Raw genomic sequence first — 14,573 nt, 5'->3', positions numbered from 1 at the left:
TGAAGCGAACCATTTGTTTTAGTCTTAGGACTCCTAATGCATAAGTTATTGAGGATCCTGAAGAAAATTTGTTTATGTGGTTTATATTGATATTTACTGTATTAGAAATTAAAATTGAGAATTTAAAAATGAATTCCTTGTATGTTGAAACATGGTTTTTATAGCACTGTTGAAATTTTGAGCAGGATACTGCTTTGTTGTGGCGGATTGCCTTGTGCGTTACAGGGTGTTTACAGCTTCCCTGGCCTCTCCTCACTAGATGCCAGTAGCATCATCTTCCCAGGCCTCATTTTGACAACAAAAGCTGTATCCACCATGGCCGAATGTTTCCTGGGGGGCAGAAACACCCCTGATAGCAAGTCATAGTGGTAACAAAATTCTTTATAAAAGAGAATCATTTTCCACAATAAATTGGTCGAATGGAAATTGTGTCACTTATTTACATTTTGCAAATCTCTTTATGTCTGGTTCAACAGAAGACAGCTGATTCTCACTTACACTCTGTCTTCAATCCTTAGTGATTACCTCAGTCATCTCAATAATTTGTTTTGAATAAACAATATGCAGACCCAGCCTCATGTATCTTTATGGCTAGAAAAGTTTGTATTTTCAAAGCCTTCAGATAATTTTCAATATTCTTTGATACTCTACCAGAAGTCCACAGAAGCTGTCTTCTGAAATTAGTTACAATGGAATTTTAAATCCTATCCTTGAACTTGTACTAAGGTCTCTGTTAAATTAGTACCCATGCATACATCTTCTATGCTAAATGAATCTCTTAAATTGTAAGTAATTTTCTAATAACATTGTGCATTGGTCATTTGGAAAGTATCAGCTCACATTTCTTTTTACAGTATCAAAACTCACTTTTGTTAGGTAGCATCACATAACCACCAGTCTTCCCAGAAAAACCTTTAGGTATTGAAAAACTGTTAGGTTACAAAAAGGATACAAGTTTTCCCCAATCTTGATTCTGAGCTTGATAGCTGGAACTGTGCAATTGGCAAGAAATGTATAAGTTATTTTCCTGGAAGTGACAGACTCACTTTTCAGTCTTGAGTGCACGACACTTGTATTATCAAATAAAAATATTATTCTCTGAGAACAGTAGGGCATTCATCTCACAACTAATTCCAAGTGTTTTTCCTTAACAACCACATTTCAGTATGCAGAAGTACTTAATGCATACTTCCCCTTGCAGCATTTCTCAACCTGTGGGTCACGACCCCTTTGGCGGTCAAATGATCCTTTCACAAGGGTCACTTAAGACCATCCTGCATATCAGATATTTACAGTACAACTCATAACAGTAACAACATTACAGTTATGAAGTAGCAACGAAAATAATTTTATGGTTGGGTCACAACATGAGGAACTGTATTTAAAGGGCCAGAAGGTTGAGAACCACTGTAGAGTATAAAAAGAAGATTCAACTTCTAATTACATTATTCATTGTCACTGCTTTATCAAAGATGTGCTTAAGTAAAGCATATTTCTTGTCAACAAGTGGCAGTGAAGAATAGAATAACTACTAGCACAGATTGGGACCCCTGCCTTGATTCTTGCTCAGAAACCAGTTTTACTGACTTTGGCTTTTATCCAGTCATTGCAAATGTCAGTGTAAATGCAGGCAGTGCCTTAATATTTCTATACAAACAGTTTTGGCCTCATGGGTCTCCTGGAAATGGTCTAGTGGAACCACTGAAGCCTGCAAAACACACTTGGAGAACCACTGTGTAAATGAGCAGAGTGTAGTAGTGTGGAATATTAAACCTAAAAACCCCCAGAAGACTGGTTTCCCTCACTCAGTTGGTTGGAGCATTGTCTTGTACACCAAAAGCTGGCAGGTCTGATTCCAAGTTAGGGCAGCACATACCTAGGTTGTAGGTTCAATACTGTAAGGCTACATAGCTAGTTTTCCAGTTCCATGTATAGGAGGCAGCCAATCCATTTTTCCCCCTCAAATCAATAGAGTGGTCACTTTTAAAATACAAAGGCAAATTTTAACCTCAGATTATTGTAAAGAATCAAGAAGAATATAATATAGGAAACTAGTAAGAGAGAAAACAGTGGAAAAAAAAAACAGGAATCTCATTCTCACATGAAGAATTGCCCACTACTACTGCGTTGTAAAATGTTCCTGTGTCTGCCAATGAGAGGTTAGAGGACTGGCCATCGATTTGGTTGCCTAGCGTTGCCTATTAGGGAGGGTCAATGCTTATAAAGGCAGCTCTGACAGGTCATTGTAGAAAAAATTTCAGAGAATTTGATGTGCTGAATAAAAAGAGGTCAGAAAATTCCTACGGGATCTAAGAGAAGAATTTGTAGAAGGACTTTCTTTGTTGAAGGTTAAGCTCCCTCCACCCCCCTCTACCCCCAGCAGATGTGTTGCTAACACGACAATTCCTGGATTAGTTTTTTTTCAATCACGTTCTTGTTTTCTAGAGATGCAAATAGATCCAAGGACATTTTTGATGAGAGACTCCATCCTGTCACAGTAAGTGCCAGTTGTATTGAGGTTGTCCTTTTCTCTCAGACAGTTGTGCTTATTCCATGCTGATTTGCTTCAAAATTAATCACTAGTAAAAAATTACTTTCTCCAGCTTGGAGTTCACATTACCTTCCTTTAAGTTTTCTTCCCCAACACATGTTGTATCTAATTATTTTACAAAAGAAATCTCTATATAAAAAAGCATAAGCGACTGTCTAACTGGTAGCTATGGCGCGCACTGACCAACAGGGGGCTGACACTCAATGCAGATGCTACTGAGTTGCTGTGACTTGGCAGCTGTGGTTCTCAGGTGATGAACCTGGAACCAGAGAGGAGGGACCCGATTCTGGGGTGTGTAACCCGAGAACTGCCCTCTTGTAATCCCAGACCCTTTGGGGGATGTCGGAGAGCGGTTTCAGCCTGATCCCTGCAGGCCAGAACAGGGGAGCCCACCTGTGCACAAATCTGTGCATCAGACCTCTAGTGTTATATAAGAAACTAGAGGCCCAGTGCACAACATTTGTGTACTGGGGTGAGGGGTGCCTCAGCCTGACGTGCACCCTTTCACAGTCTGGGAGCCCTCGAGGGATGTTGGAGAGCTGGCTTTGGCCTGATCCCCGTAGACCAGGCCGCGGGACCCCACCTGTGCTCAAATCCGTGCACCAGGCCTCTAGTTTATAATCATAAAAGTGTACTATGCAAACCGACCAAACAACCAAACAGCAGAACGACCTTCCAGATGAACTTTGGATGACACACACTGGTGCAAGGCCTGGCAAGGTGGGTGCAATGTGATTGGTCAGGGGGCCCGGCCATCGCCCCATGATCGCCCTACAGAGGGAGGCCAAGGCCCCAAACAGGGAGACACATGCCTCTGGCTGGCGGGGCTATCGATCGGGGTGGGGTGGCACTCCGTGATCGCCCCAATGAGGGAGGCCCAGGCCATCCTCTGGGCGGTGACCATTTGTGGAGCCCCAGCTGGGTGGGCAGAGCCCCACGACTAATTGTCCTAAAGAGGAAGACCCAGGCTACCCCTTCAGACAGCACTGTCATGTGTGGGCAGGTCCACCCTCTGCAGAGTGATTGATCTGGGGGCCCCCACAATCAATCAACCCACAGAGGGAGGCCCAGCCCACTGGCTAGCAATGTGGTGGTGGGTGTGCAGGGCCAGCCAGTGATCACCCCGCAGAGGGAAATCCCAGGCCAGCCAATGATCACACCCCACGCCTGTTGTCCGCAGAGGGAGATGCCAAGTGATGGGGTAGGGGTTGGCAGTGCCACACCAATGGCAAGCAGTGGCAGCAACGGGGGCATGGCCAGGTGCCAGTAGCCAGGAGAAGGAAAGCCCCAATAGGGCCTCATCACCAGTCAAGCCTAGGGACCCTACGCGAGGGGTTCCAGATTGAGAGAGGGCACAGGCTGAGGGCCACCCACCCATGCACAGATTTTGTGCACTGAGCCTCTCATGTTATATAAGAAACTAGAGGCCCGGTGCGTGACATTCATGTACTGGGGATGGAGGATCCCTCAGCCCAGTCTGTGCATTTTGCAGTCTAGGAGCCCTTAGGGGATGTCTGACTGATCGCTTACATCCTTAGCACTGCCGCGGAGGCGGGAGTGGCTCCTGCCACAGACACTGTGCTCGCCAGCCATCAGCCTGGCTTCTGGCTGAGCAGCACTCTGCGTGTGGGAGCACACTGACCACCAGGGGTCAGCTACTGTGTTGAGGCTCTGCCCCTTGGTGGTCAGTGCGCATCACAGTGACCAATTGTTCCACCATTCAGTCGATTTGCTTATTACCCTTTTATTATATAGGATAGGTCAGTAAGAACTGAGTTTCAGTTTTGTATAATTAGTGAGCTACAGTGGACAACATGCCTGAAAAACAAAAATGTATATTTTTAAAAGAAAATTTTCAATACCATCAAGCAATATGAATATTTGTACATAAACCTAATAGATATGTCAGGATCTCTAGAAGACAATTAAACAGCTATTTAAATATTGAATTAATTAGAATGACAGAAATTTTAAAATGTCTTCAGATATGCTCTATAACAATATGTGGCTGGTGAGCACTGTATGCACAGCACAGCCTTAGAGCCTGATGGTTACATTCTCAAAGTTGATTGCAGAGAAGTATGACATGATAACCAACAAGTCTTTGGAGCCTAAAAATAGTTCACATTTAGACAGAATATTGTAGGGGAAGGTCGAAAGGAATATATAAATATTCTGAGGTTGTGCCTGTATTTATCTTTATTGAGTGTCAATATTCAGTCGCTGTTTTTTAAGGTCCCATTATTTATATTTAAAAGGCTAAAATACATGTCACCCAATCAAAATTATTTTAAGCGGCACATGGGCACAAGTGGAACATGGTTGTTACAAAAGTACTTAATATTTTTCTTCAATGGGTACTTTCTTTCAGGAAGAAAAGGTTCCTGAGGAATTCTTTCATCATAATCCTGATCCCGAATCAATTTACAGATTTATTCGACCTTTCTTCATTGCCTTTAAGGCAACAGGAGGATATGCCATAACAACATTGGTAAGATAGTTCTTCCTTCAGAACTTTATTAAGGGAAACCTATCAAAGGATGTAAAGTTCACACACTTGAGCTTAATAATCACTATGATTTAAAATGTCCTTGCTTTTTTCACCACAAAGCGACTGTTATCAAAGGCAGCAGGAGGGCGAGGTTTCCAATTTCTCCCTCCAGACCTCAGGAGACATAGGCACATGCAGTGCACACAGGCATACATACAAGGTGTGCTGATGGGGCAGGATGGGGGCAATAACAGAACCTTCTGGGCCCCAGGCAGTGTCAGGTTCAGTGTAGGTCTAAGCTGAGTCGCAGGCTGCATTCCCCAGGCAGTTGTAATGTGTGTCCTGACTGAGAACTAGAGCCCAATGTTCTCTGTTCCTTGGATGATGGGTGTTCATCCATCCTTGCTGTCCTCTTGTGCCTGCCTGTGATGTTTCCAGGATTCTAGTGCCAGTAGGACCTGAAAGGGCTTTGCTGGTTGTCTGCTCAGCTACAGCTGTGTAAGGGGCTCTGTGTCATTCATCCAGGATTCCTGTGGAAAGAGTGTGTCATTTGGAATGAGTGGTCCATTCTCGTGAGAAAGAATGGGGATTGTATCACTCCTCCCTCGGATAATCCTAAAGGGGAAAGTCTCCTGCTTGGTCTGAGGGAAGAGTACTTAGTGCAGTGCCTCCTCCGTCAGTGTTCAGTCAGAATTTTGGAGAGGCAGCCTGTGCTTCCGAATAGAGACCCCTCAGTGGGCACTGGATTAGACACAGGCCATTCCACGTATCTGCCAGCCCTCTGGAGTGCTGAGCACAGCTGATCAAAGGCGGGAGTGGTGCTCCCACTTGAAGAGCTAGGGAACTCAGCAAGGAGAGCATCTGGGGTAGAAGAGGGTGAGTGCTTTTCAAACACATTAAGATGATGCACCTGTGAGACAGAGGGGCATCTCTAGAGATCATCCTACTATATAAAAACCCTGAGTTCGTCATAATCGGAGGTTCAGCCAACCGAAAGTCAGTCCTGCAGTCAGCACTTGGTTGCCGTGGTGACCCAGCACTGACTGCTGCGGCTGCAGGCACTATGACCCAGCACTGACTGCTGAGGGGACTGCAAACCAGGCCCAGAGAGAGGCCTGAAGAGAGAAGCAGGGTCTGATCCATAGCCTGTGTGGCAGCTGTTGATCAACACTTGCCTCTCTCTTTCTCTTCAAGCCGGGCCAGCAGCAGCACCTCTATTTCTCTCCAGGCCTCCACCGGGGCTGCTCATCAGTGCCGCACTTCTGAGCAGGCTCTGTTGATAGACCCAGAGACGCTGACTGGCATAGAAACTGACCAGTCAGAACCAAATCTGGGTGAAGTGTGAGGAGCCAATGGCTGCCTAGGAAGCAGAGCTTTTGATGCTGATTGGCATAGAAAGAGACTAGTCAGAACCAAATTGGCCAGCAGAGGAGGGCAGTTAGGGGTGATCAGGCAGTCAGGCAGAGGCAGTTAGGGGCAATTAGGCAGGCAGGCAGGCAGGCAGGCAAGAAGGCAGGCAGAGGCAGTTAGGGGCAATCAGGCAGGTAGGCAGGTGAGCAGTTAGGAGCCAGCAGTTCCAGATTGTGTGGGAGATGTCCGACTGCCAGTTTAGGCCAATGGGATTGGGCCTAATCTGGCAGTTGGACATCCCCCAAGGGGTTCCCGATTGGAGAGGGTGTAGGCTAGGCTGAGGGAACACTCCCCTCCATGCACGCTTTTGATGAACCAGGCCACGCGTTTGAATATGTGGAATTCGAGCATGAATCTGAGCTACTGGCAGGGAATTAGTATTAGCTATTCCAATACCGAGAAAATGTGTGAATAAAAAGTGCATGGAAGCAGGAAGAGTAACAAGAGCAGGTATTTAGTGGATATTTATGGAATGAGCAACTTCTTGGGAGCATTGAGCACTTTGACCTCACTCTCTTTCTGGAACCTCGCTTATCTTCCTTCTATTTTATTGTTTCTCCCTGTTTTCCATAGCACCCTAAGCTATGCCTGATGATTTCTCCTTCAGAGCTGAGTCCTTACAGATCTAAGTGCAAAGGATAGAGGAGAGCCATGGTTGAATAAAGTGTTTGCTTTTATGGAGCTTCTGTCCTAGTGAGGAAGAGAGAAATATTTCTTTAACTGAGTGTTGTTAAAAGGTGAATATCTCAGGTAGTAGTAAATATCACGAAGGTACAGCAGGGTGACGTGATATCATGCTGAGAGGGGCTTGCTACTTGAGAGAGGTGATCAGGAAGAGCCTCTGTAAGAGATGACATCTGACTCTGGCCTGACTGAACTGAGGAAGATGAGGAGCTCTGGCGTTATATGCAGAGGGAATAAGTGCCAGCCTCTGAGACGGGAACTTATACTTGGTATTTGAGTAAGAGTGAGGTATGGCCAGTGTGGTCAGAGTGTGGAATGAGGGAGAGAATGTAGGTCATGTGGACCGAGAAGGGCAAGTGCTACCTGATTGGGCCTTGCAGCTTGCAGGCCATGGGAGAAAGTGACATTTTTATTTGTTTGGTGGAAACACTTTGGCAGAGTTGAGCAGGGTGGGGAAGTGCTCTTGATTACAAAAGCTATCCAGGCTGCTTTGGGGAGAATGATGGTAGCTGGGAGTCTGAGTGGAGGCCGAGAAGTCAGGGGCAATAACAGTGACATGGGTGAGAAGTGACAAATAGACTAGGAAGCAGACTCACTATCAGTGACAGGCAGCGATAACAAGAGTTGCTAACAGTTTGCAACAGGTCAACTCAATTGGATGTCTTTGGCCAAGCACTTAGGCAAATGGCAGTGCCCCACATGACATTAGGGAATGCGTAGGGAGTGGGGAGCTGGGGTGAAGAGCTCTGGTTTGTATGTGCACATGCACTGATGACCTTAGCAGTAGTAGTTTCGGTCGAGTGACAGTGCCAGGGGAAGACTACAGTGGGTGAAGGAGAGAGTGGGAGATGAGAAGCAGCTTCAGGGCATTCACTGTGAGCAAACAGAGAGGAGGCAATCTAGGGATTGTGGGGAGTGGGATGGGTATCACATAAATACATTCATATTGGGGAGAATCTCTGGCACAGGAAAGTGTTCAAGAAGAGGTAATTGTGGGAGGTGTTCTTCAGAAGTGGGATGGGATTGACTTCACTGCTAGAAGAGTTTCAGTGAGAAGAGAAATCTCAATTCCACTGACACAGGAGGGCAAGTGGTATAAATGAATGAGCAATGGCACATTCTAAATCTGTAGAAGTGATGAAGGAAAGTTGAGTGATTTCCAATGTTGTGTATGTCTCTAATTATTCCCAGAAAGTTGACAGTTGAACCTTGTAAGGAGGTTCATTCATAGGATATCTGGGAGCATTTAGCTTTGGGAGATTGGTGCAAACTTTCACTAATAGCACATAATGTTCAGTAACCTTTTGCTTTCTAAAATACAGTTGGGTTTTAACACCTTTGGCTAATGTGGGCTGTCAGTCTGATAACCTCAGACAGTAAACATATTCTCCTTCAAAGAACCCTTTGACGAAACAGCAAATCACAGCTTGCCTCTATAATCTTTGCTTAGCTGTTAACTTCACCCAGTTCTTTGTAGAATAGACATGTAATACATGTGAAGAAATCACGAGATCTCACCAGCTATCTGGCAGGTTAAAGGAGAATCAGGGAGATAGAGACTGGCAGCTCTGCTACCAACTGAAACCAACAGAACTGACCAAGCTTCAGGTTGTGTAAGACAGAGATGGATTTCACAGAATCGTGATGGAGATGTGAGGCTTAGGGGATATGAAATGTCTATCCTTGGTGTGCGTGTGTGTTTCTTACAAAGGCACTAAGTCCAGGAATACCTGACAGTTGTAGAGACCTGCCTCAGACACACCTGTTTGCACTGCCTGTCCTGCTGCACCACACAGCAGCCACTGGGGGGACTCTCTTTAAAAAAATTTTTAATCCTCACCAGAGGATATTTTATCCATTGATTTTCAGAGAAAGTAGAAAAGAAAGGGGAGGAGAGGAGAAATAGAGAGAGAATCATCAGTATGAGAGAGAGACATCTATGGATTGCCTCCCGCATGAGTCCTGACAGGGGCCAAGAGTGGAACCAGCGACTCTTTGGTGAGCAGGCTGGAAATTCACATGGGAAAGTAGGCAGTAGAAGTGTCTGATTTGCAACTGTTTCTGGGCCTCTGGCTTTGGCTGGCCAAGCAGTCTCTCTAGAAGCTATGAATAAAAGGCATGTCAAAAACTGATGAAATCTATCATTCCTGAAAGTTCTTATCACAGCACTTAAACTGAACTAGAATCAAAAACCAGTGTTCTACTTTGCAGGTTTACATAGAAAGACTTTTATCTTATGCTGAAATCGACATTTGCCCATCTAACTGGAAACGCATTGTTTTGGGAGCGATTATTCTGACCTACAAGTATCTGCACGATGAGGCTATGTGGAATTTTCACTTCTTCTCATTGCTAAGGGGCATTACAATCAAGAACTTGTGAGTTGGCAAGATTTTGATGAAGTTTCAAACCATTTTCGAATACCTTATTTGCCCCCATAAAGTTTACAAAATAAGAAATATTTTGAAAGGTTACATTGTGCAGAGGACTGAACTAGGCATAAAATTACATACATTTTTCTATCCATATTTGCTTTGACATTTCAAACTCCTCATTAATTAGTATGTCTTCATGTGTTATTATTGTAATAATCTGTGTGATAATTTGGTATATTTCTCTGGTAGCAAAGTTTGTAGAAGCTCAGATTCAAAAACAACAGTAATGTAAATACCTTCATGCCTTTCTTAACGCTTTCTACCAGTTCAGGTCTTTTATTCCCCCGTTTTCAAAATTTCATTTATTTTCAATAAGACTTTACATTCAATATCTATATATAAAGAAAAACCTAAGCGACCGGCTGCCCAGCCAGTAGTTATGATGTGCACTGGCGACCTGGGCAGATGCTTAACGCAGGAGTGAAACCATAGGAATGGGAACATGAAACAGACTGATGAATCTCAGAGAGAATGGGGGAGTGGGAAGTGCGGGAAGAGATTAACCAAAGATCTTATATGCATACTAGAGGCCCAGTGCACAGATTCGTGCACCAGTGGGGTCCCTTGGCCTGGCCTGCAGGGATCAGGCCGAAACTGGCTCTCTGACATCCCCTGAGGGGTCCCGGGTTGTGGAAGAACACAAATCTGTGCACCGGGCTTCTAGTTATTTCATATTAGTCTCAGGTGTACAGCATAATGGTTAGAAAATCATGTGCTTTGCGAAGTGTTTTCCACAGTATTTTTAGTACTGACCTGACACCATGCATAGTTATTGCAGTATTATTGACTCTCTTTCCCATGGTGTAATTTATATCCCCATAACTGCATTGTAATTGCCAGTCTGTACTTCTCAATTTCTTCACCTTCTTCACCCAGCGCCCCCAAACCTCTTCTCCTCTGGCAACCATCAAAATGTTCCCTTTACCTCTGAGTCTGCTTCTGTTTTGTTTGTTCATTTATATTGCTTTTTAGTGAAATCATATGTTATTTGTATTTCCCTGACTGACTTATTTCACTAACATTATACCCTCTAGGTCCAACTATTCTCTCACAAATGGCAGGAATTCATTCTTTTTTATGGATGAGTCATAATATTCCACTGCTTTTTTATCCACTCATCAGTTAATGGGCACTTGAGTTGCTTCTACAGCTTAAGGATTATGAATAATACTGCAGTGAATATAGGGTGCATATATCCTCTCAATTAGTGCCCTGGTTTTCTTCAGATATATACCAGGGGTAGAATCACTGAGTCATAGGCAGTTCAATTTTTAATTTTTGAGGAACTTCCATACTATTTCCCTCAGTGTCTGCACCAATATACCTTGCCACCAAAAGTGCACAAGGGTTCCCTTTTCTCCACATCCTTGTCAGCACTTGCTGTTTGTTGATGATAGCCATTCTGACAGGTGTGAGGATATCTCATTGTGGTTTTAATTTGCATATCACTGATGATCAGTGATGTTAAGCATCTTTTCCTATCTATCAGCCATCTGTATGCTCTCTTTGGATAAGTGTCTTTTCAGGTCCTCTGTCCATTTTTTAATTAGATTGTTCGTATTTTTGGTATTGAGCTGTATATGTTTTTTATAAGGTGTTGCATTATGTATGTTTTTTATAAATTTTGAATATTAAAACCCCTATTAGATATATCAATGTCACATATGTTTTCCCATCAGTGGGTTGTCTTTTTATTTTGTTGCTGTTTTCTTTTGCTATACTAAAACTATTAGTTTGATATAGTCCCAATCCTTTATTTTTTCTTTTATTTTGCTTGCTCAGGGTAATCTATCAGCAAAGCACTAAGAGAAATATTCCAGATTTTAGTGCCTATGTTTTCTTCTAGGAGTTTTATGGTTTTGACACTTACATTTAGGTTAACAATCCATTTTGAGTCTATTCTTGTATATGGTGTAAGAAGTGGTCTAGCTTCAATGTTTGAATGTATCTGTTCAATTTACCCAACATCATTTCTTGAATAGACTGTCTTCATACCGTTATATGAAGTCTCCTCTTTTGTCAAATAGTAATTAAACATATAGGTGTGGGGTTATGTCTGGGCTTTCAATTTTGTTTCATTGATCTATGTTTGTTTTTATGCTAGTGCCATGCTGTTTTGATGACTATAACCCTGTAGTGGGGTTTGATATCAGGTAGTGTGATACCTCCAGCCTCTTTTGTTTTTCTCTCAACTGCTGTGACGAATTGTCCAGGGTCTTTTGTGGGTCCGTATAAAACTCTGGATTAGTTGTTCTACTTCTGTAAAAGATGGCATTGGCATCTTGATAGGAATTTGGTTGAAAGAGATTATTTGAGGTGGTATGGACATTTTAAAGGTGTTAATGCTTCCTGTCCATGAGCACTGTACATGCTTCCATTGATTTGTCTCTTCCTCAGTTTGTTTTTTGGTGTCTGATAATTTTCCAAGAGTTTTCCCCTCAAAGATAAGAGTGGTGGTTCCGAATGGATCCATTTGTTGCTGTGGTGATGTGCCCAGTCCTTTTGTTGGCACATCTCTATTTTACTAATCCCCTTCCTGCTATCAGCCTGGTAAAATGTCTGCAAGTTCTTCAGGGCTAAGAAACAGCATACATCATTCCTTTCATCTGAGCACTAGAGTGGAGCCCTGAGAGTGAGCAAGAAGAATAAACCTACAGCTGCACTAATGGGACTCTGATAATTGAGCCCCTAGTCAACGGCTGTTGTGCACAAGAGACATAACCTCCTTCCCTTTGTCCCAAACTCAAAGTCCTTCCCCTTGTCCCAAACTCAAAGGGGACCACAAATTGTTGAGCCTTGTTTGCCTGGTTGAACATTAGTGTATTAGCCCAGCTGGGTAGCCTTTATTTAATTCAAAACTAAACTCAGAGCCAACCTACTATCTTAGAATGACAATATTGAAGAGAATCATGTTGACTAAAATTGCCCTGTGGTGGTTTTGTGTTTTCCTTCTTCCCCAGAAATGAGTTGGAAAGGCAATACATATGTCTACTGCGGTTTCGTCTGTATGTTTCTACCAGTGTCTATGCCCAATACTATTTTGACCTTCGGTCCTTAGCAAGTGACCATGGATTGTTGCCTATTGCATTGACTCCTCTTCGAAAAGAAAGAGCACTGAACCTAGAGGTAAGGCTGTGGAATCACAAAGTGGGGTTTTCTATTAGACTCAAAAACCAGTATCTGTGCATAAATCATATTATGTAGAGACTAGGAAAATGAAAAGCTGTTTTAAACTAACACATTGAATAAGACTTATTAACTCTCTCACATCATATTAGCAGTATTTTTATGGTGTATATAAGAATCCTACATTATAAAAATTACCTTTTCTGGGAGGGGAGTAAGAGATCAACCGAAGGACTTGTATGCACCCATATAACCATAACTAATGGACATAAGACACTGGGGGGTAAGGGAGGGCAGGGTCTTGTCAAGGGCGGGGGGGAAAAAGGGACACTTATGTAATACCCTTTGTAATACTTTAAGCGAAAAATAAAAAAAATTAAAAAATTAAAAAAAAAATTACCTTTTCTGTGACCACGATTCAGAATAATTTAAATCCATTTTAAACTTTGATGGTTTTTTTTGAAACTGTATTCTATTTTATAACCATACATGAATAATTTACTACAATTATATCATTAATCATATCTACAACCATATTCTACTTATCACTCTTAACTCAGTTTGCAAATTCATGTCTTTTCTGTATAGATCACAGTTCAGTACCTTCAGTTTGTTAGACAAAAGTAACCTGAGAGACTGATACTTAGATTGTAGAATATGTACTTCAAACACTGGGTGTAGAAAGTATATGGGTTTTTAATGGCATTTGTAAAGTATGTGCGACAAAGTAATATTTATGGCTTATGAATTCTGGGGAGTATACAACAAAATTACAACTAAAATGGACAGTTTTTGTGGTACTTAATAGTCCTTTAGAGTGCGTCTGCCTTAATGTGCAAGTGAAATAGTACCTTGATGGTGCATCAGTCACTAGACCTTTCGAGCTTTCAGTAAAATACAGCACATGCCTGCCTCATTAAAATTTCCTTAGAGTAAATGCTAACTAATGAAGATTGGATAGAATGTAAATAGCTGAGTAAACAATAACTTTTCCCAACTGTATATTTATTATATTTAAGGAACCAAGTGTACAGACAACAGATGATACTGTTGTGAGGAAGACTGTCACACCTTTGACATCTTGAAAAAACCCAAACTTTAACAAATTCTAAGTTCCCCTTTGCTCTGTCAATCTAATCAGAGTCCGTAAACTACTTAACTTCGTGGATGAACATAAAATAGGATCCCAAGGACCATGCAGTGTATACGCCAGCTCTACGAAGAGGCAATGAGTATAATCCATATAAAGAAGTGGGACTGTGTGGCTATCAGTGATGCTTTCTCTGTGAAGGCTGCAGCTCCTTTATTTTGAATGTACCTGTGTTCTATCTCATGTCTCCCCCTAGGCCATTTCCAGATATTGTGAAAACAAAAACCTGTGCAGGGTGGCCACAAAAAAATCTGGCAGCTGTGCTAACCTTACTGATGTGCAGCGTGGCCATGCCATCTTATCTTAAGGAGGAATGAGGGCTGTGACAGGATGAGCGCCTCATCTGCAAGGACTGGAGAAGAATCACTGCTCCTGCTCCAATCCCAGATAAGTTCTTTCCTTTTAAGTGAGACAGGGGCGGCGGGGGCGTATTGACATAAAGAGTATCTCACCTACCAAAACAAGGACTGTTGAAATATAATATTCCCTATTCTGGCAAGTTTAGTATTTCCTCTTAAAAATAAGTGAAAGGTTTTAACCTGATGAGGATCTTTTTTAGCCTATGCTTCATTTATGATCCTTAGTATTTTTCATTTCCCTTTTGATTATTTTTATTACTAGAGGTTATTACATATGTTTAATTTTGTTTTCATTTTTGGATAAAAAGGAAATGTCTCTCTTAAATTTTTAACAATTTCTAGTTAACCTGCCACTTGACATTTTCTT

The 14,573-nt window shown here is 42.5% G+C and overlaps 1 protein-coding gene across 1 annotated transcript in view; it reads left to right on the top strand.

Annotated features, from left to right (window-relative positions):
* The window catches only part of LOC139015197 (cyclin-Y-like protein 1), a 37,952-nt gene extending 23,798 nt beyond the window's left edge, over positions 1 to 14,154 (top strand). The window contains exons 6-10 of the mRNA XM_070422708.1: positions 2,446 to 2,497; positions 4,923 to 5,042; positions 9,348 to 9,514; positions 12,532 to 12,697; positions 14,044 to 14,154. Of these exons, the coding sequence (XP_070278809.1) occupies positions 2,446 to 2,497; positions 4,923 to 5,042; positions 9,348 to 9,514; positions 12,532 to 12,697; positions 14,044 to 14,154 (616 nt within the window). The remainder of the gene's footprint in view (positions 1 to 2,445; positions 2,498 to 4,922; positions 5,043 to 9,347; positions 9,515 to 12,531; positions 12,698 to 14,043) is intronic.
* Positions 14,155 to 14,573: the final 419 nt, after the last annotated feature.

Source organism: Myotis yumanensis, unplaced genomic scaffold, assembly GCF_028538775.1.
Source record: "Myotis yumanensis isolate MYYU_CA2020_CCGP unplaced genomic scaffold, mMyoYum1.0.hap1 SCAF_1, whole genome shotgun sequence".
NCBI lineage: Eukaryota > Metazoa > Chordata > Mammalia > Chiroptera > Vespertilionidae > Myotis > Myotis yumanensis.
The sequence above is the reverse complement of the archived record's forward strand: the minus strand, read 5'-3'. Positions and strand labels throughout refer to the sequence as shown.